A 20,179-nucleotide genomic window follows, 5' to 3' on the forward strand; every position below is an offset into this window, starting at 1 on the left:
TCTTGTCAGTTTCTATCCAGATTGCCTGAGTGAATGTCTGGAGGTGTAGGCACCTCGGGATGATTATGTTAAGCTAGCACTAAGTCCCTCCCCCATCCCCCTTTACTCTCCCCTTGACAATAAGGCTTTCAAATAAGTCATGGTTGTACGGCAGTGAAGCATCGGTGTTGAACACTGATGTCATGCTGTCGATGATGATGATGAACACGAATAGATTGGTGCTTTAAGGGTACAGAACCCGTCGAATAGCATCGTTGAGAATGTATGTGGCTCGTTTCGCACTTTGAGCCTGATGATAAAAAATTCTGTCTAATTGCTGCTTGCAGATGCACTTGGTTTAAATATTGGTATCCTCAAGTTGCCAACACCATTCCTTCGGTCAATAACTCCACAACTTTTGGTCGAAAAAGAACCGAGTCTGGGCTAATTTCAACTGAGATTGTCAACTAATCTTCAAGATAAAAAGGTAAATCGTTCTGATGTGACATCCTTCCGGCGCCTAGCTGCCATGCCACCCGAAGGAAGCATGGGGGCTGAGATATTGCCAAGTTACCCACGCTTAGACAGGGAAGTCGAGAGGCAGAGGTCGGGTTCGAACCAGAAACCTTCTGGTCAATAAATTCGCGCTCTGAACACTTGAGCCATCACGCCCCTCATGTGTTTATGATAACTCGGAATAAATTAGATTTCTTTAACCAACTATGTATGAACTGTATAACTGACCTTTCCAAGTTAGGTGGTTGGGTATTTTCTGATGAGGACTGACCGCATCTTTTTCGGTACATCCCTGTGCCTGCAGGCGCAGTTTAGCCTCTTCCAGTGCTCATGGTTTCGAATACCCTCACCGCCAAAGCGGTGTGTCGGGTTATGGGTACTTTTACGTTTTAACAGCTTCCTTAAGCCACTTTGCTACTTCAGCTATTTTGGCGCCAACCAGCACCGGGGCTCGTGCCTCACTTATCCCGGGTGGTTTTCGGCTATCTCAAGGGCCCATGAACCACGTTCATGGTCACCGGCTCCCAGTGGACATTGGATTCCGTGCTTCCTTCTTGCATCCTTGTGCCTTAGGTTAAGGATAAAAACCTTGGATAATGCCTTTAGTCAACCCACTCTTTCGGTCTGAGCTGCTGGAAAGTATTAAATCCTCCGAACACCTGTGAAAATGTTGCTTCACAGATATATAAACGAGTCATCTCAGTATTAACCAATAAAGTGATGACATCTTCCCCTTAGTCGCCACTGTAGGGGAGAAAGAGTGAGACCTTGTCGGCGTGGTTTGTCCCAACCAATTTCCAAAGGTTTGTATGTCCTTTTTAAGTGAGTTTTTTAACGTTTGTTCTCTCAGATTTTGGTAAACAAACCGTTCCAGGTTCCATGTCTTCAGACACAATCGTTGACGAATGTTTTGACTCGACATGGAAAGCCGGTTCCGTAACAGATCAAAATGTTAAGGACCCAAATACTCGCCCAACATGGGTTACTTAGGACTCCAGTCCACGGACCCAGAAATATCTGCTGTCTCAATGTGCCACATAACGGATGGGATTTCGTGTAGTTACGTTAGTAGGGGATGGTTGCCCTGAGCACTTCACACGACTACACAACTTTAAAACCCGGCATAGTATTAATAATAATAATAATAATAGTAATAATAACAGTAATATTCGTTCAAAAACTCTTCCATTACCTAGCTGCCATTCAATCCGATAAAGGTTCAAGGGCTGTAGATCAAACCTCGACAGGAGCAGTCGAGATACTACGTGTGGTTCAAACCTCGAACTTTCCGGTCAGTAAGTTCGCGCCTTAACCAGTGAACTATGTCGGGCATTTTCAAATACGAGGGAGTTCCTGGCCATGGATTGTTCCCACTCCGTCATTTTGATTTAATGGGACACACCCGCAGTTAGTGAGACAATGTTGACTGTCGGTTTCTTCGCTGGATTTAGCGGCTCGCGTAGCGATGAAATGTTCGCTCTCCAACTATCGAGTTGACAAGATGACAGGTACACAAATCCCAATAAATACTGATCAGGCTGAGACAACCAGTATTCACAAAGATGTGGAACCTACCATGTGAACCGGCCACTTACCCCACTTTTTATTACTATTTTTACTCATCACCAGTCATCATATACATCACTTTACTCAAGACCCTTAGAGGGAGCAAATTGATTGGAAGAGTTTTTCGTTCATGTATTCTCATCTTTTTAGCGGATTTATTGATTGCCACTTTCTCTGATTGATTTTTCTAGACTGAGTGTGTGGAAACTGTATTGTGTGAGATATAACCTTGAAGAACTGTTCATTTTAAATCATTCATCACCATTGTTACAGGACGGACAAACTTACCTGACCCCTTACATGTTGCGGATCTTTAGATGCATTTACTGTGCAGGCGTGTGTCTGCACACTTTCATTGCTAACAGAGTACCACGTTTTTTGGCTGTCACCTGTGTGTAGAATCTACAGGAACTCCTCACTGGTGTTTTTTATCCTACTGGTTCAGCATTCAAACGTTAGCAGAGAATCATTTCCAAACCGAAACTTTTTCTTTTTCGTTTACTTCGATAGGTTGACGAATTGCCGTCTGGCTCAACCGCAGACCATGGATTCGACCCTACCTCAGAACGTAAGTGAACAACTTGTAGGTTTCTAATTCGCCCATTTAGATCTAGGTTGCTTTGCTTTGAGTTATCATACTCAAAAAGCTAGGTTTAGACTTCACCCACTAATCTTCCGGTCTGTAGTCGTGCGTCTCAACCACTGAGTTATTTCAAACTGTCAATAAGAAGAAGAAGAAGTTATTTTCGTGCCACCTAGGCAAACACCAATAAAAGTAACCGAAAAGTTATCATGTCATATGCTCACGGTGATTGGTCACTCTTCGTTTTTACGTCATCTCAGGTTTCGGCTCTATCATTGGAGAGCCGAACATCCCCTGGAGATGGTTCAGCGGATGGGGCCTGTACATTCATTCTAGGTTGGGCTCTCAGCCTCACCGTTTCAAGCCATTATCAGCTACAAGAAGCGCGTACTCGCCATATAGTGATTCTAGCTGCCACGGTTTCGATCACCGATGATTTGAAGAGGTTTGGTAGATAGCTACGCTTCGGAGACGGCAGCTGATTGATTGCGCCTAGACAGGAGCAGTTGCGATGCAGTGGTTCGGTTTCTTACCAAGGACCTTCCAGTTAGCATGTACGAGCCATAACCACTGAGCCATCTNTGATGAAAAGTTTGCAATCCAACTGCCAAGCTCGACGAACAGACCAACAACCAAACAGCGCACCCGAGCTACCTACATTCCACAACATTGCTAATATATATATATATATATATATATATATGTATATAGCGAGATATCGTATCGTACATTGTATCATTGTATCATACGGAAGCGAAGCATCAGAGCTGCACACTGATATCATGCTGTCGATGATGACGTAGATGGTATTGTACGAGCAGCACACAGAGTTGATCGCTTAAGCTGGCAGCAATCTCGTAAAGCTCGGTCAAAGCTCTGCAACATTTCTCGATGGAGTTGTCTTCTTCTAGAGGAGTATGGTGTTAAAGGATTGAACTTCTATGTTGCCACTCCCATCGAGATGTGGCGCTGAGTGATTGTCGAGTTTTTCATAGAGTTAACAACCGCGTCTTTGTCATACCACTTTCCCTTCTATTTCAGCTTCATTGGCTATCTCGGAGAAGGTAACTTCGTCTGTGAGCTTGGCTTCGTTAGGTGCGCCCTCGCCTCATTCCTCTGAGTTGCAGTCTACTGATCTCATGCCACCACAGTTAGACGAATCAATTTACGTCCCTTCTCCAGAGACTCCCCTAGTTGGCGATGATTCTCTATTTTCTCCGTTCCCTACAGACGATTGGGGATTTCCTTTAGCCCTATTTACTAAAGTGAGTGCCATGAGGATACGCGCGCCTTTATTCATACTGGTTGTCTGATGCTTGCTTAGGACACGACAATAGAGCTAAGTCTTGTGGTCATAAAGAACCCCTTTATGGTGTGGTTGAATGCTGGCTCATCATAATCATCAGCTATGAAAATCGTATACTTGTCCCACAGTGGTTCTCTCTGTCAGATTTTCGTTCGCCGATGACCTGTGGAGGTAGGGTAGATAGCTGCACATTTGCAGTCTATGGACTTAGGGAGATCAGGAGGGTAGCTATGCGATGAAGACAACAGCTTGGATGCATGAACATGTGGTTGTGTGAAAAGGCTATTCGAGGAAGTCAGTCAACTTGCTTACGGATCACGCGACCAAGTTAGCGCGACATGTGGGGTAGCATGTTGATCGAATTGAGCTGCTATCGCCAGACCAACTTGTAAACGAAATTAGTCGCCATGCATCACTACCCAGCAAATCAAAATTTGACGCACATACGAGGTGCTGCACGTGTGCTGCTGTGTACATCAGGTGGCACATCTCTTTTCTAAATGCCGGATCAACACGAGACTGTGATTTTGGAATGGAAGCCGCCACTTAATCCGGAAATTCTCGGCTATTGGTTTGTTGATGAAGCCGTTTCAACTGCCCAGGAAATACGAACTGTCTTGACTTGTTTTGGAAATACGGTTGAATGGCCTAGAATGAACTTCGCATGTTGAGCGTTCATAGTCCAAACATAAGCCATGTTACTTATTTGCACCAGGTGAGGTGACCCGGGCTTATCCTGTGCATGCTCGTTGAGTGCACAGCGTGTCCTGTCCTATTCCGAACGTGTCGGTTGGTTAGGTGAATCGACGGGGGATAGCAAATGACATGGGTAGAACGTCGTCGGACGATTTTAGCGCCTTGGATACTACCCCAGACTCTGATTTATAACCAGTAGCCGGAGTATTGAGGACGGTCATTTTTGCTCCTTGGTTTGCCAAGCTTTTTGTTCTTTCTGTGGTCTGTTATCAACTTTGTGCAAAACTGTAGACTGCCAATTGGAAGTGTTAAAGTGACGGACTGTTTCATTGTTATACAGTAGTGTCTCCACGCCCATGTAACTTCAGTGTGGGTGTGAATTTTACCCAAGCTTCGTTAATGAACCTTCGAATGACTACCCTCTTATTCTTCTCTCTGTACAGTCATACGTGCTCCCCATGTTCCTCCCCCTCATCTCTCTCGATCTCCTGCTTGAGTCGACTAGTGGACCGAATCTATTTCCACCGACGGACTCCCTCGATCGTCCAGCGTCCGTTAGCGACCGTTGTGTTCGAGCCTTTTTGGCTGGTGCGACGAACCCGTTATTGCGCACTCACAAGCACTTGGCTGAAGTTATTGTGACCAGCCTATCACCCGTAGATGGCCTCACCGATTCGGACGGGTGTCATTCTCACGGATCACTTACAAGTTTGTTCGATGGAAGTACGCTACCCAAGAAGATTCAAACGGCTCAAGCGAACGTCCCTCCTGAGGGTTTATTACCATCACTATCTGGTAGCGCCACACGACAGTCTTCAAACCCAAGCAGATCTTCTAACGCGGTACGTTATAGCATGGGTTTGGAGCTAGATGGTTCATTTGTCATGTGGTCACCAAATTAATCTGTCAGGAAGTCCATCGCCCTCTAGCAAAACAGGTAAGCTGAGAAAGGAATTTCGGCTAAAAATGTCACCCTTTGTCCTTGCAATGTGGTACGTAAACTCGATGATTTCTCTGATCTCACAAACAAGGAGCTGAAAACGAAGGTGTTACACATCACGTAGGAACCGATGTTAGACGCGCTATCCGAGTTCAGAGGACTTAGTGAGTCTGTGGTTGTTGTCCGTGCAACGGTGCTTTCAAGCACTGTGTGCTACCACTGTGAGTACCGCGTTTAGTTTGTTCGTCGCTCGTTTTTTTGCTTGTCGGATGTATTATAAGATCGGATGGTTTGTTCCGCGCTTCACAGGCGGGTTTAGCAACTCGAAGGAGCGTAGGAGTCTACAGGTAACATACCGCACACTTTGTGTTTCATATCGGACACTTCACAGCTAATTTCATCATTCATTCAACCACTACCACTTTACCTAATTTGGAAACCCCAGGCTCAGTGCGGAGGAAAAACAGAAACCTTGGATGGGCATCGAACCGGCGCCTCTCGTTTCGACTCAAAGCCAATATAATTCGGGTGTCGTGTCGATGTTAGTGTTTGGCCCATTGTAGAAGTCACACGAAGGGCCCACTAATGGCACAGACGTCAACTGTTGGTCCATTAGACCGAGGTGCAGCGAAGGAATATGAGATCAGGTGTACATGTGTGATGACTTGGGGCAGCGTCCACGATAGCTGAGTTGAGGGAGCACTCGCCTGGTAAGCGAGAGGTCGCGAGTTCGATTCATTTCCTGTAGCTTGCATTGTGTGCTTGGATCCATATACGAGATTTTTCCAATCCCCGTCTATCCTGCATCGCTACTGATAATGTTCACATTTTCCGTCATCTGTTGATACGCATATATAGGTTGGTTGCTCATCCCTTCGCTGAAGGCCTTATACGATCTCGCCAAATCGGACGACCCGTATGTTTTAGTTAAGGTCCGTTGGAAGACATACGAGACAACACGCCGTTCCTACTTTGCTCAACTGTACTGAGGTCGCATCGAAGCGAGACACCCTGGCCACCTCGTCTCTTTAGCCTCGCATGTTCTAACCAAGTATTTGTCATATCGAAATTTTTGGCTGGTTCCGGCATCTGCAGAATTCACACCACTCTCGTTTGAACAGTCCTTATAAGAGCACATTTGGCAGACCAGTCACTGGGTCGTCTTTCATAGCGTCAACAAAATCGCTTAAGCGTGAGCAAACGTGATAATTTGGGTGCTTCCAGTGTGCGATAGTAGGGTATTGGCAACACATCTGCCTCGCATATCAGGTGTCTGCAGCAAAGCCCCGACACATTCAAAGATATGCACTACCGATAGGCTCCCGAATGGGCGAAACTCGAGTCTATTGATTCTACCTTTTGTGTGTGGACTCACCGGAATGGTTGAGCCGTGACAGAAAAAGGTTTGTGCAAATGAGAGTGCTGTAAATGTGATTGTCGAGAATCATTCTTTTTAGGTACTCTAGCGGTCTTCAGTTTACCTTTCGTGAATGCTCTGTTACTGTAACCTACGCCACTTCTCGAATGTGTCTAACATTAGTCTGTGGACCCACAACTCGGATAAGCCGTCACTAAATTTTACCACATCATATATACTGTGGCTTTTTATGCCACCGTCTGTCTGCCACACAGGCCCATCGCCTGAGTTCAGAATGGAGCTAACTGCGTTTTCTATATATCTAGGATCGAGAAATATAACAGACATTGCTAGTAACTCTGGTTCACTTCACACCACATTCACTCGGCTCCCTCATACGAAGTGGAAAGACGCACAGTAACCTCAATTGGAACGGCCGATTGAAGCATATGTTCGATCAGCTATAGTACTCACCACACGTTACGTGGCATCACAGAGTAACAAGAGTAAGTCTATAATGGCTTCCTCACGTAATGTACACAGTCGCTTAGTAGCTCAGGTTACAGTGGGAACGTTATTCACTGTCACCGTACGAGAATGGTTGGCGAACAATGCATGCTTGCTCGGTACGTTCGTTTCTCCGTGAAGATTTCATCTCCAGTTTCCTGGTGTATTCTCGCCACAACGCGTTTTTCCCATCCTATCAAATCTTTGTTCTTCCAAGACCATAATTTTTTTTCACTCTGCTTATTCCCCTCTCGTCCTAATCAGCCGAAAAAATCTGACCCAGTGATCCACTTCCTGCCATCGAGTTCAACAACTGGCCTCAATCCCCGTACTTTCCCGGTCTCACTCGCACAGGCGCTGCAGCTCACACGGGTGGATCGTGCCTTCATCGATGAACTCAACAAAACGGTGGTTTTATGGTATCAAGGCCGGTCAGCTGTACAGCAACTGTGTCAACTGGCTCCGTCTGATGACCTTACTGTGTTGCTCCAAGGCGATGAGAAGACGCTAGATCGGACATTGGATCGCCTGCTTCCTGAACAGAGAACCGTTCTTCTCCGTTTTCCCTGTAAGTTTCTATAGACACATAAATGACAAAATAGTCGCGAGTCTACCTCCTCACCGGATAGTGTATGCCCCGGGGCGGGGAAAACCGATGGTTTTGGGATAGAGTTTCCACGTTCTTGGCATACGTTACTCACATTGTGGGTTGCGCTAATCTGAATGTGGCTTGAAGAACCTATCTCTCCTCGGCGGGTAATAACTCGGCACGTGGAGCACGTGACCAAAACACCGCAGCCTGTTGTACTGTAGTCACGCAACAAACAGAATGCCTGTGCCTTATATTCTCTCCAACTCCGTTTTTATCACTATCATATGTGGCAGTAACTGCTGTCAGTGTACTGCTGTACGTACTAATGATAGCGATGAGACTTCTCTGTCTTTCAGTTACGAGCTAAGGGGTAAACTCGGCTCGGATCTTATCAAACAAGCTGAGTGCCATGTATTGTATAATATAGAAAGTGTAAGGCCAAGACACAGCGTATTGGAATAAGCTATAATCCGACTAATCTATGCTTTGACTTTAAACTTTTTGTAGGGGGGAGGGAGAGCATCGGTGGTCTGTTCTCCGAAAGATTCACCAAGTCGCCTTTAACTTACAATGTTTTAATTCTCACTTCACCGTAAGATTTTCTCACTTGATGAAGTTTCGTGCCAGTTTAATCCGTCCAGTTTGAATGCCTTGTAGTTCACCTGGCAATGAGACCTGGAAAACATTAGTGTTCGTCATCACGTTCTTATGAAAAAATATTTAGAAGTCATCATGGATTTAGGCGACATCCTGAAATTAACGATAGTCTAAATTGATGGGGCACGATTATCTGCCCGGGGCGCAATGTTTTTCCTTAAGAAAAAAATCATTCAGCTATAACACCCTTTCGGGGCCTAGCTGCTATGCCACCCAAAGGAACCACGATGGCTGGGATGCCTCCAGGTTGCCCAAGCCTGGAGAAGTCGAGATGCAGAGTTCGGACCAGTACTACGAACCTTCCGGTCAGTAAATTCGTGCTCTAACCACTTAGCTATCTCGCCCCTTTCAGCTGAATAAAATCGCTCTATTTTGAATTTTCAAGTGATTCCAAAGCCTTAGAATAGATGGTCGTCCCCGAAGAGAGCAGTGAACAGGTCGAAGATTATCTCGTATATGTTGTTGGCTAGAAAGTAGACTGCGCTTGATATCTCCATGAGGGCTATCGCACCCTCTCACTGGAAAACTGTGGAATTGGGAGGTATTACTAGCCTTTTGTAGTCGTTTTGTGCGGTAGGTTCTTATATTATCTGCATACTATTCAGAATTTTCCAGGTGCCGACATTCTGTTGCTTGTTCTGTTGCATGCCGACGGTCTTTCATATGCATGGCCATTAACTACTTATTACTGGGTCAGTAGTTATAAGTAAAATTGGTGCAACCAAACAGCTATTGAATTTGACGTGTATTCATCTTTTTCCAGCGTCTGCAATCCTGGACTTGTATGTCAGACAGCAATTTCAGTCCTACTTGCGGTCTTTACTGCTGAATGCAGAGGGATATGGTGAGTCCGTTGCTTCAACACGTTCGGTGAACTCATCTCTCTCTCGCTGCTCGAAATTACGCAAGATCAAACTTTTTGGGGGATGATTGCTCCACTACTGGTTTGAAAAAGTGAGAGGACAGTTTTCCGTAAGATAAAACAAGACACTTCCAGGGATATGCACCCCTAGTGAAGGCAAACTTCGAGTATAGTGCCTCATGTCATCGTTGTGGACTCACAAGAATAGGTGCACCATGACGTGATGAGGGTAGTTCAAACCAGGAATATACACAGGTATAATCGCTTAAAAATGGACACATTATCCCAGTCAACGGAGGATCTTCGGCAGAGTTATGTCGCGAAGGGAGTTTGTTTTGAAATTAATGCCAATGAGGAAAACTAATAAGGCAGTTGGATGAGTATTCGAGGGAGACAGAGGACGCTACAACATATTCCAATGGATACGAGATTGGATTGAGATCTCTCCATCAAGAACTCGGTGTGTAGTTGTTGGAGTCACCGAGAATGTAGGCTTCTGCAATCAGGTCAAGCTGAAGTGTATGACAATCGACTGAGAGAATGCATGATCACCGTTTGGTGATCATGAAAAATAGCGAAAATATTTGTTGTATCTGGGTGCGTTGGATTAACCTCGAATGACTTGAAACCTCAGGTACAAGGGTCCGAGTTGCGAGTTTTAGAACAGGAATGCGAACGATGGGATAAGAAATCACAGGTGATTGTGGCTTCCTAACTCGCAGAGAAACATACTAATGTGGTGGGGCACAAAAACTGGTGAGACAGGTATGCACCTACGTACACTGTGCGGTGTTCCATAGTTTGAGTTCATACAATTGAGCAGAATGAAGCGTCTCTGCTTGTTAGTTTACGTTAAGTTATGCGTTTTTTTACTTTGTTTTACTTCACTTCTTCCTCTTGCATTTGTTCAACAGGTTCAAACAGCAGTGATTATGGTACACACTACGTGAACTCGTTAAGTTAGCGTTTTTTTTACTTTGTTTTACTTCACTTCTTCCTCTTGCATTTGTTCAACAGGTTCAAACAGCAGTGATTATGGTACACACTACGTGAACTGCCTCCGATCGACCCGATCCTTTCTCGTATGGCGTCGACAATTCATGCCGGAAAAACTGTTCAGAGTCTCCAAACCCCAACCGATAGCCCCAATCCTGGAAACAACGTCAGATGATGCAGCGATACAGAAAACTGAAGATAATGAAACCCTCACTGATTCTTCTACAGTTAGACTACTTCCCTTAGTCGGATTAGAGGTGAGTCTCTTCTCCACGTATGTGAAATACTCGTCCGTGATCTTACTTAGCCGCACATGTTTTCAGTGCACGAGAATATCAGTCGGTCCTGGATTATCTCATGAGTGTAATGATTCAAATGAAGTTTATCCATTACTTTGCGGGATTTCCGATTGGTTACCCGAGGAGCCAGTCAGTCGTAGGAGATATGGTGCGAAATCTCAATATCGAACATTGAGTAATGGTTGGTCCTATCTATTTGTGGGTTTACCGCACTCAAAATTGACCACTCTCAAATGAATAGCCGAGTGCTCCGAGTACTACATCGGGAAGCGTAACACGCAACTCATAGGGGTGCTGAGCACGCTTCGACAGTCCACGACTAACTTGCTTTTCTTGAGCTGATCAGGCAGTCACACTCTTGAGTTCCCCTCCACTTTATGTTGGCACTCAAATTTTACGAAATTCGAAAAATACACTAATTTGGATGCCAATCCGGTTTTTAAGGGAGAACCAACTGAATACCATCTGAATCTTTGGTTTTTGGTGTTCTTCGACTTCCAGGGGTTTTCAAAATCCTGGTGTAGGTTACGTCTATGGAATGTGTTGCGACACTGCTGTATCGTACCCTTTGCCTGGTGAAGCACATCCAGTTCAAGGAGAACATCATAACCGAGAGGTCAGTTGGGTCTTCCGTAAAAACCAAATCGGTATGCGTGTGTGCATAGTTCGCTTCTTTTCAGAATGTTTTGCATTTAGATCTCCCTCTCTGATAAGAATGAAACAGTGCCTCTTGGCTCCGCCGCATCAATTGACTTGGCCTTGTTGTCCGATCTCTCATCCCGTCAAAATTATCCTTCCCTGTGGACAATTTCGGTGGGCTTTCTTTATGAACTCGGAGGTGATCGCATTTAAATTATCTTATTCGGTGTCTGTGTGATGACCGGAGACTGTCTGTGTAGAATAACTCAATACCTGTTAAGTGATTCTAAGGTGCGCTCTGATTGGGTAAAATGTCATTTAGTCAGGGCTGAACCGTACAATTTATCGCTTCCCGCTCTATAGCTGATCGCCTACTGTGGCTTTGCTGAAAATTCCACATGAATACGGCTGAAGATTCTACCATTCTCCCATTACCTGTCATCCGCAACGACCTTGCTGTGCGAACGTTTTGTCTGGACCGCTGAAGACAATTTAACTGAATTAAGTATTGTCCCTCGTTGGAGACAATATCTGAAGCATTCATGTTATTCTCCCTTTATGTGATACCAGGGTGCGTCCATCGTAACACAATAGTACTTATATGGTTTCTGTAAACTATTCGATAACCCATTACCGGTTTCTCTCTCCTCGGGACTCGTCCTTAAGGCCTAGTCCCAGAGTTTGCGCCTATCCTCTCATGTTAAATTCACTTTGTATGCGATTGGATTTGTACACTCGATTGCGACTGATAACTTATTGTTTGGAACGCAAATTTACTGAACGAAACTTCCGTCGGTTGAACCCGGTCTATGCATCTCGACTTCTCCTGCCTGGGCTTGGGAAACCTGGCAGTATCCTAACCCTCGTGCTTCCTTCGGGTTGCATGGCAGTAAGACATTTAAAGAGTGTTGTAGCTGAACGATTTTTCGCGACTGACAATTTAGTGTTCAAGTGAGAAGTAGATTAAATGGAAACTCCGGGACGTCCACCGGAACCCTCAGAACCGTTGCTACTGTTGGATGGTGTCAATTGATTCGCAACTAAGTAAACTAAAATTCGGGTATTTGGTTGTGCAGCGGGTAGTTAAATCGCCGAAAATATCCGGCAGCAGCAACTTCGGTGGCTCAGTCATGTGGTACGCATATCGAAACACCGTCTACCGAAATGATTGTTGTTTTCCGGGTCTCCTTCAGAACGGGGCAAACCGCGAGATGGACAACGTATCACCTAGCAGAAGGGTGTGAATGAGATTACGAGACGTTTAGGTGTTTTTGGTGCAATCCGGCTTCCAGGATGGGGTCCGCTGCACTTGTCAGAGTCACAGGTTCCAGGTTTCAATCAACTGCATGACAGTTAAGTTCTGGAGGACTTTCTGATTTATCCTGCTATAGATATTGCTTTGTGCCTAGAAAATCGGAGAAATACGCACCGCTCGGTATTCCAGGGTGATTTTATCCGGAAGATTCGAGACTATACGGCTGACTACGGCTGAAGCGTAGCGCGTTTTTGTCCTTCAACTGTACAGTTCCTATCCCTTTCTCCGGTGTTCAGTGGTAGGTCTTCGTTGGTCTTCCACTCCTTTTCGCCACTTTTTCTGGTTGCTGTCTCTTATCCTCCGAGTTCTCATGTTGTGCTGGTTTTTATGTCCTTTTTCTCTCTTCCCCAAGCCGCCATCACCATTTTCCTCCGCCGCCGAAGTGTTGGCTGTCCATCCAGGTCGAAGACATGCGGAACCAGACGATTGGGACCAACTAGTTGGCGGGTTTAAAAAGTGCGTTTCTTCCGAAGACAAGCTTTCTCTACCGCGCGATACCAGTTTCCATCGGTTACATCTTTTCCAGTTCCAGAACGCAACGATCAACCTTAGTTTTACTGAAACATAACATTTCGTGGTGTTCATTTGCGCTTACTTCCTTTGTTTTGTAACCTGTTGATAAGCATCCCAAGATCTTGTAATCCAAGATTGACGATCTGTTGACATCCTCCGTATCTTCGGTCGCTCACTGGGGCTCCTACATCGTTTCATATCAGATATGCTTATAGTTTCTATCCGACCATCATATCGACGTAAAAAGGCATAGGGTAATTCCTTAACAGAAACGATAACGGAAATAACGGAGTTGTTTCCTCTTCGGGAGAAGAAAAGGGAAATTGTTACGGGTTTTCCTGGAAGACTACTTTCTTTCGAGGCATTTATTCGTGGTCATTTCGTTAATATTCTTGTTCTGATAACTTGTAAAACAACCGATGTGCGTATTTTTGATTAGGTGAATGGTTCTTGAGGACCACTGACTTCATGTAAGCGTTGTCCATCTGTGAAGCTCATTTGTACTTGGAAGACAACATACATCAGTATGGCTAATACACTCGTCTGCATATCGATTTGGTTTTCACGGGAGCCCCAGCTGAAATCCATTTGAATCTCTCGTTTATCATGTTCCCAATCAACTGAATACGCTGCACCAGAATATCTCATGTTTCTGTTAGCACGATGTTCGAAATATCCCAATACATAGTATAAACTACTATTACATTGTATATACTACACATGAGTTTGCTGAAGAGTATTCGACAGCTCGCACTTTTATCGGTAGTGTATTACGTCTGTGCAGTGTGCTGTGATATTGGCACAAGGCGGCCTCGTGCAGCAAATCCAGCCGCCTAGGATCGCGTCTGTGCAGTGTGCTGTGATATTGGCATATCGTATCGACTGAAGCACAAGGCGGCCTCGTGCAGCAATTCCAGCCGCCTAGGATCGTAAGTAAGAGATTCAGCTCGGTTCCGGGTTCCAGTCTAAACCAAATTGGTATGCAAAGGAGTGTATAAGTCGAATTTCGTGCAATTTAAATTTGACTAGAACATGAGGTTGACGGGGAATCGGTAAGCATGCTTACTGATGAATTTCCAAGAAGGGCAAAGCTGGTCTAGGGCTGTCGAAGAAGGTTTTCAGTAACCTTATGAGTAGTATATTACATCTGTTTATATCAGGACTGCGTTGTCTCCGTTCTTTCAGGTTTCGTGAGTTAGCTGCGGATCGTGGGCGACGCCTGATGTCTCAGGGCGTCCAGGGCTTGTCGAAGCTCAGTAGTAAGTTCTTTTAAATGTAAGTTGTTGGTGGGTGGCTTTTCTCTTCGTTTTTCCCCATTGGTTGTGTGTGTGTATGCTAACATTGACGTCAATTTCATGCTTTCTTACTCCATCGTTTGCACTCTGTATCTTCGGAATATTTCAGCCGATTTGAATGCATCCTTCCGGTTCGATATACCCTCACGGGTTTCGGACGTGTTCCGATCACTTCTGAACAGTGCTTCTCAAGCTGTAAGCCGCTGACGGAAGCCGCAAGCTGAACGGTCATTATCTACAGTGTCCCATGGCATCTCCAGTATGTGATATCCACACCAAAATTACCCCCTCGCCTTATTTTTTCCATTGTTCCAGTTTCAATTCGCCCGCCGCCGAAATGTTTGGTCTCTGTTCCCACGTTTGAACGTATTTTTACCTGTTGTTAACACACTTCTTGACCCGTCTTATTTCACATCACACAGATGTATGTGTCTTGCGAATCGTAGAAAATGTTTCCTCGTGAATTCCACCAGGCACCAGTTCCTTTCCTTCATCTTACCGTGTTCGTGAACCCAAGCCTACTGCAAAATGGACGGCTTTTATACAAGTACCTTCATGTAGTTTTGACTAATGTGTTTCCTGGCTCCGCTCACTGATATTTTCGATAGTCGTCATCTACATTGTCGATAGTATTGCTGCTGTGTTGTTCGTCAAATTATTGATTTCGAAGCTGGACAGTTTCTCTCAAGCAAATTTCGTGCCCTGGAATCGAGGATTTCAGCCCTAAAGACAATTTAGCGACCGTCCGTTAAGAGGAGGCATACTCTTCGTAAATTTTAAATCGAGTTTACTGTTCAAATACGGTTCGGGTTCTCTAAAACTCCGTTATCATCACGAGTAACAATAACACCATTGTCGATAGTGATGCTTCACCGCCATATGACCACAAAGTTCATCTAATTATATTTGGATCCAAAGAGTTTAAAGACGAGAAAGTAGAGAGGGTGAGATAGGGAACCTAGTTTTGGCCTATCACAAGTATCATGGGGCACCCACCCCTCCAAGTGGTCAGTCAGACAATATAGAAAGAAACTGACAGCATGCATGCCACTGACATCGATTAGCCGCCACTTCTTGGGCGCAGCCAGGCAAGCAGGGTCATTGAGACCCCATCCTGCAAGCCGGATCCCATCAAAAACAAACTTCTCGTAACTTTCATCCTCTCAAATCATATATAGTCCACCTCGCTAGTTGTGCCATTCCGAAAAAGACGGAGTGGAACTCGTGTCGGTGGGCGTTGCTCTGGCACGCATAGCACAGTGCCGAGCCAAGGTGGTTGATGGTGCCGGATGTTTTCCATGACTGAGGTACCTGCTGTCCATCCTAATACCCGTTTTCTCATCACCTCGTTACGAATTCGTTGGTATCACCCGACGCTTTGAGACATCGGTGGTCAGGAACCCGAAGACTCCTCATATCAGTTGTCCACAGAGGTCTTGTCTCGTAAGCATGCAACAATACAGCCTTCACTGTTGTTTGATGAACGCGACTTTTGAGAGCAAGCGATATACCTTTCTGAAGCCGAAAGTTACGCAAATCAGGGAATGTGGTTCTTGTCTTCGAAATTCGTGCACTGACTTCATCAGAAACTTCCATCACAGCTAGTACAACTACCGAGGTACGTAAAATTCTCCATAACCTCCAGTGATTCTCTGAACTTTAGGGAAATGTTCTGATGCATGACTGCACTTTTAAGGTGCAAGTCGCGTGTAAAAAGGGCTATATGATGGTGGTCCGTCTACTCAGCAGGGCTTGTGCTTCGCCTCCGTCTTTAAAGATGGTGACGGCATCGTCTGCTTACTTCAAATGGACCGGTTTCTCGCCAGCAGCGATTTGAACACCGGGTTTTTAAAGACCTTCCAGCGTTTTCCTCGTTATTGCATTGATGATGAACAAGGACGGAGAGAGTGGACATAGTCGTCCGACCCCAATCTCGGTAGCGGACCTTCGGGAGAGTTATCCATTTGCCCACACACTCTGAAGTATGTGAATATAGGGATTGTGCCAACAGACCTCATGGGCGTACCCTGTTGTGCAAGTGTGTTAAACAGCACTGGTTGACAGTCTAAAACGAACCCTTGAAGTCAAGGAACACCAAGATTGTGGGTCCATACGGTCTAACATCTGACGAACCGTGAAGAAGTCGACGCAGCGTCTACCCGCTCGAAATCTCGCTTGATTCTCGGGTCAAGGGCTTGCGTCGCCGTAAGACGACGAAGGGTCATTGATGGTGAGGCCTTGTTACAACGGCAGTCAAACTGACTCCACTGTGGTTACTACATTCGCCGCGGACACCCTTTTTGAAAATGGGCATGATTTTCGACTCACCCATTCAGTTGTATGAGATAGTTTCTTTCTCCCGGATAGACGCATATAGTCTAGACAGACCCTTATTGAAGAATTCGACGCCATTTTTAAACAGAGCAGGTGGAAGGTAGTCAGAGCCGGGGGCACGGTGACGCTTGAGTAGAGATATACACTGAGGTTGATGCGAGTTCCATATTCATTCCACATTTTTGGAGAGTGAGAGGGAATAGGGGTTGGGCAGGGTTGAAGGGGGAATCCGGTGAATTATATAAGGGAGGCGTTGGCAGTAACTTGTTTTCTCTTGAGCGCTTTGATATATGCAGTAAGGCGACCCGACTAATGACACCAAGTGGCGTCTATGTGGTGTTGTGACTTTCAGTGTTGTCTGTTGGTTGGGATAGCATTAGCGCGTCGAAATCTAGACAGGAGAACAATCAGTGTCGTCAGCCAATGCTCAGTTGCAGCGGGCGTTCGGCAGTATATCGTTTGTCCGATAAACAGGTGATTCGTGTCCGCTTCCACGGGTGCCTTTCGTTCATGCTTCGTGTACATGGATTTTTCACTTAAAAAGTGTGATGGAGCAACACATACACATCAGTTACCCTTCCCTTATTGCCATTGTCGAGCAGTCGGGTCAGTGTTGTTTTATAACCCGGCGGCTGAGCTTGAGGATTCTGTGCGCCCTCCTTTTTAAGCAGAGTTGAAACTGACCTAAGTGGGCCATTCCACCGCCACAGAGATATGTTTCTTCCTGTATAGAACTGGTGAGTTGGTTGTTCGGATAGGACTTTCGAAAGGTTGCATTGAGTAATATCGGTTTTCCCATATCGGAGTTCATCACGAGTTGAAGCGTGGAATGAAAAAAACCACACCATCTCAGTGAAAGAGTGATTAACACTTGCAATCTCAGATGCTGAATTTGTTGTCTTCTGTATGATACGGTTTCGTACTTCGAGACGGTTTATCAGTCTATGGATTTTATGGAAATCCAACGTCTGTCTACTTTGGATAGCGAAACAGGCGATATGTCCAACAGAACGAAATAAAGTACTCTGGGCGGCAGTGTCGTGAATGCTCGGGATGACCCTAACAGAAGTGGACACATTGAGTTAACCGACAAAGTCTTCAAGAAAGAAAAATTCGCTTTCAGAGGAAATTTACTCACATCTTTACGATGCTGCTGAGTAAGAGGTTCTGCTCAATAAGAAGTCCTGCAATTTACAAACACAAGGCAGAACGCACCCTGACCCGGTTTGTGGACTAGCATACGCAATCACACACTAGGGAAGCTGCGCAAAAAGTTCATTCGGACGAGCATACCTCTAGACAAAAAGGAGAGAAATCCTTATAGATAGAATACTTCCCGAGCGACTTGGAAAAGTTGTTTTGTGGCAGGATTGTAAAGCACGCACTCTCTCTGACCGTCGATTATGTGATTCGCCACATTCCACCCGCATTAACCAGACTGTCTTATTAGCAAAACCGTAAGCCCCACTAACGACGGATGTGTAGGCCATGGGGCATACCATAAGTGAAAGATTTGGCTGTTTCCCGAGAACCAAGTTAAATTTTAATGCATGGTTATATGCTCACCTAGCTGAACAGGTTCTTAATTTGATAGGAATCCGGGAACAAGGTCTACCTGATACATTCCGCCAAAATTAGGCAGGTGGCCGACTTTCTGACAGTTTCCATCAACCCAATGAGTATTGGTGGATCTATCGTAAATACGGGTTCTGAGGTAGCTTTTCGTAACACTCAGGTAAACAGAAGTGGTCTATTTGGGTCCTAAGTTAGCCAAGTTGAATGAGGGAAGTTAGTTACATCTGGGATTTTTTGTATACTGGCATAAGGAGTAGCGAAGTAATCGCCATATTGGAAGGATCACTGCACCGAGCAGGGAAAGAAACGTCAAACCACTCTCCATGAATTAGTAAAATACCGAGAAATATTTCTTTTTTTCGAAGCTGTATACAAGCCCTCAATCTGTTATAAAAATTTGCCGTTGATGTTGCGTAAAGAGCGAGAAGTAGATGAACTCTTAGTTGTATTTCGTGGGGACTTCTCCAAATGTGACTTCTTTTTCGAATTTGTCTGCCTTTGCAGGTATCGGCGAACTATGTGATAGACGAATCATGCTTTTCAATCAAACTCAGTTTAACAGAAACGATTCATCCTCCCGCATTCTACTGTTTTCTCATGTTTTCGGCTCATCAGGTTCATGTACTCGTGGGAACCTGAGTCAGTCAAATCCTGACCTGAATAAAATTTGCTAGGTTATAGTACGAGTTAAGAAAGGCTCCTTTCAGATTCTCAGGTCTACAATTCGCTGGTAAGTCCTAATCATGACAAAACTGGCGTTGGGCTGTCTATGAATTCTAAACACTCGTCCCGCACAGCTTAGGTAAAAAACAAGTATAAATTTATTGAATCTTAAAAAAACTCGTGGGGAGGGTGTTAATTGTGTACAACGTATTGCTGTACTGGCTTATGTGAAATTTACAGTCTTGGCTTATGTACTCAGTAACCATCGGGTGGTGGGCGAAGTCCACGGCAACCAGTTAAATTAGTCTTTTCGATTGGAAGTTCCCGTGACGATAGAACCGACCGAACCATCTTTTTATTTTGCAGTCAAACAGAAGCAGTCAATCGATTGGTTGTTCTTCACCTCTCGATTTTTCCGTTCGCAATTTGGTTCAAATTGCGCTTGTTTCGCTGTTAACATGGAGGATTGACTGAGGAGTGAACACGTGCTTCTTCTCGCCAAACCCCTTCCCCATCGCCTCCCGATAATTCCGATCTTCCAGTCACCTGTCATTGAAACGTTTTTGGTGTCACGGGAAATTCCCTTCGACCAGCAGTTTTGCGCTGCCTACTTTTCGAGTCATTTCATTTGCATCCAAATGTGTTTTTAATCTGGATTACCTAAAGCAAAATGGTACAAACTATAACAATAAATCCGTCCTCATAATCACTTGGTTTTCACAGCGGACTCACCAAGGAGCAAGCCGGACCTCTCCTTTATGGTTTTCTTTTTCAGCTGAATGTGAACCACAAAGATCGTCTCATGTTCCAGTTGGTACGATATTCGAGATATCGCAGTACATCTCATAGACGTAACGCACTACTCATTAGTTTGCTGAGAACTGTTCGGCGATGAATCAGCTAATAGGCAGTCCTATGGTCGCCAAAATTTTTCCACCGCAGCGCCAATCGTCAAATTTTCTTTTCTGAAGTGTCTGATGAGACTAACT

At 45.0% G+C, this 20,179-nt stretch overlaps 2 protein-coding genes across 2 annotated transcripts in view; one reads left to right on the forward strand and one right to left on the reverse strand.

The window, feature by feature from the left end:
* Window positions 1-15,316, forward strand: part of T265_05067 (hypothetical protein) — a gene marked incomplete at both ends in the record, with an annotated part of 36,332 nt that extends 21,016 nt beyond the window's left edge. The window contains 9 exons of the mRNA XM_009169978.1: window positions 2,572-2,629; window positions 3,686-3,909; window positions 5,015-5,488; window positions 7,715-8,018; window positions 9,463-9,543; window positions 10,579-10,814; window positions 13,163-13,266; window positions 14,509-14,582; window positions 14,728-15,316. Of these exons, the coding sequence (XP_009168242.1) occupies window positions 2,572-2,629; window positions 3,686-3,909; window positions 5,015-5,488; window positions 7,715-8,018; window positions 9,463-9,543; window positions 10,579-10,814; window positions 13,163-13,266; window positions 14,509-14,582; window positions 14,728-14,825 (1,653 nt within the window). The remainder of the gene's footprint in view (window positions 1-2,571; window positions 2,630-3,685; window positions 3,910-5,014; window positions 5,489-7,714; window positions 8,019-9,462; window positions 9,544-10,578; window positions 10,815-13,162; window positions 13,267-14,508; window positions 14,583-14,727) is intronic.
* Window positions 1-20,179, reverse strand: part of T265_05068 (hypothetical protein) — a gene marked incomplete at both ends in the record, with an annotated part of 58,609 nt that overhangs the window by 13,592 nt on the left and 24,838 nt on the right. The gene's annotated exons all lie outside the window — the stretch shown is intronic.

This window comes from Opisthorchis viverrini, assembly GCF_000715545.1.
Source record: "Opisthorchis viverrini unplaced genomic scaffold opera_v5_87, whole genome shotgun sequence".
Classification (NCBI taxonomy): Eukaryota; Metazoa; Platyhelminthes; class Trematoda; order Opisthorchiida; family Opisthorchiidae; genus Opisthorchis; species Opisthorchis viverrini.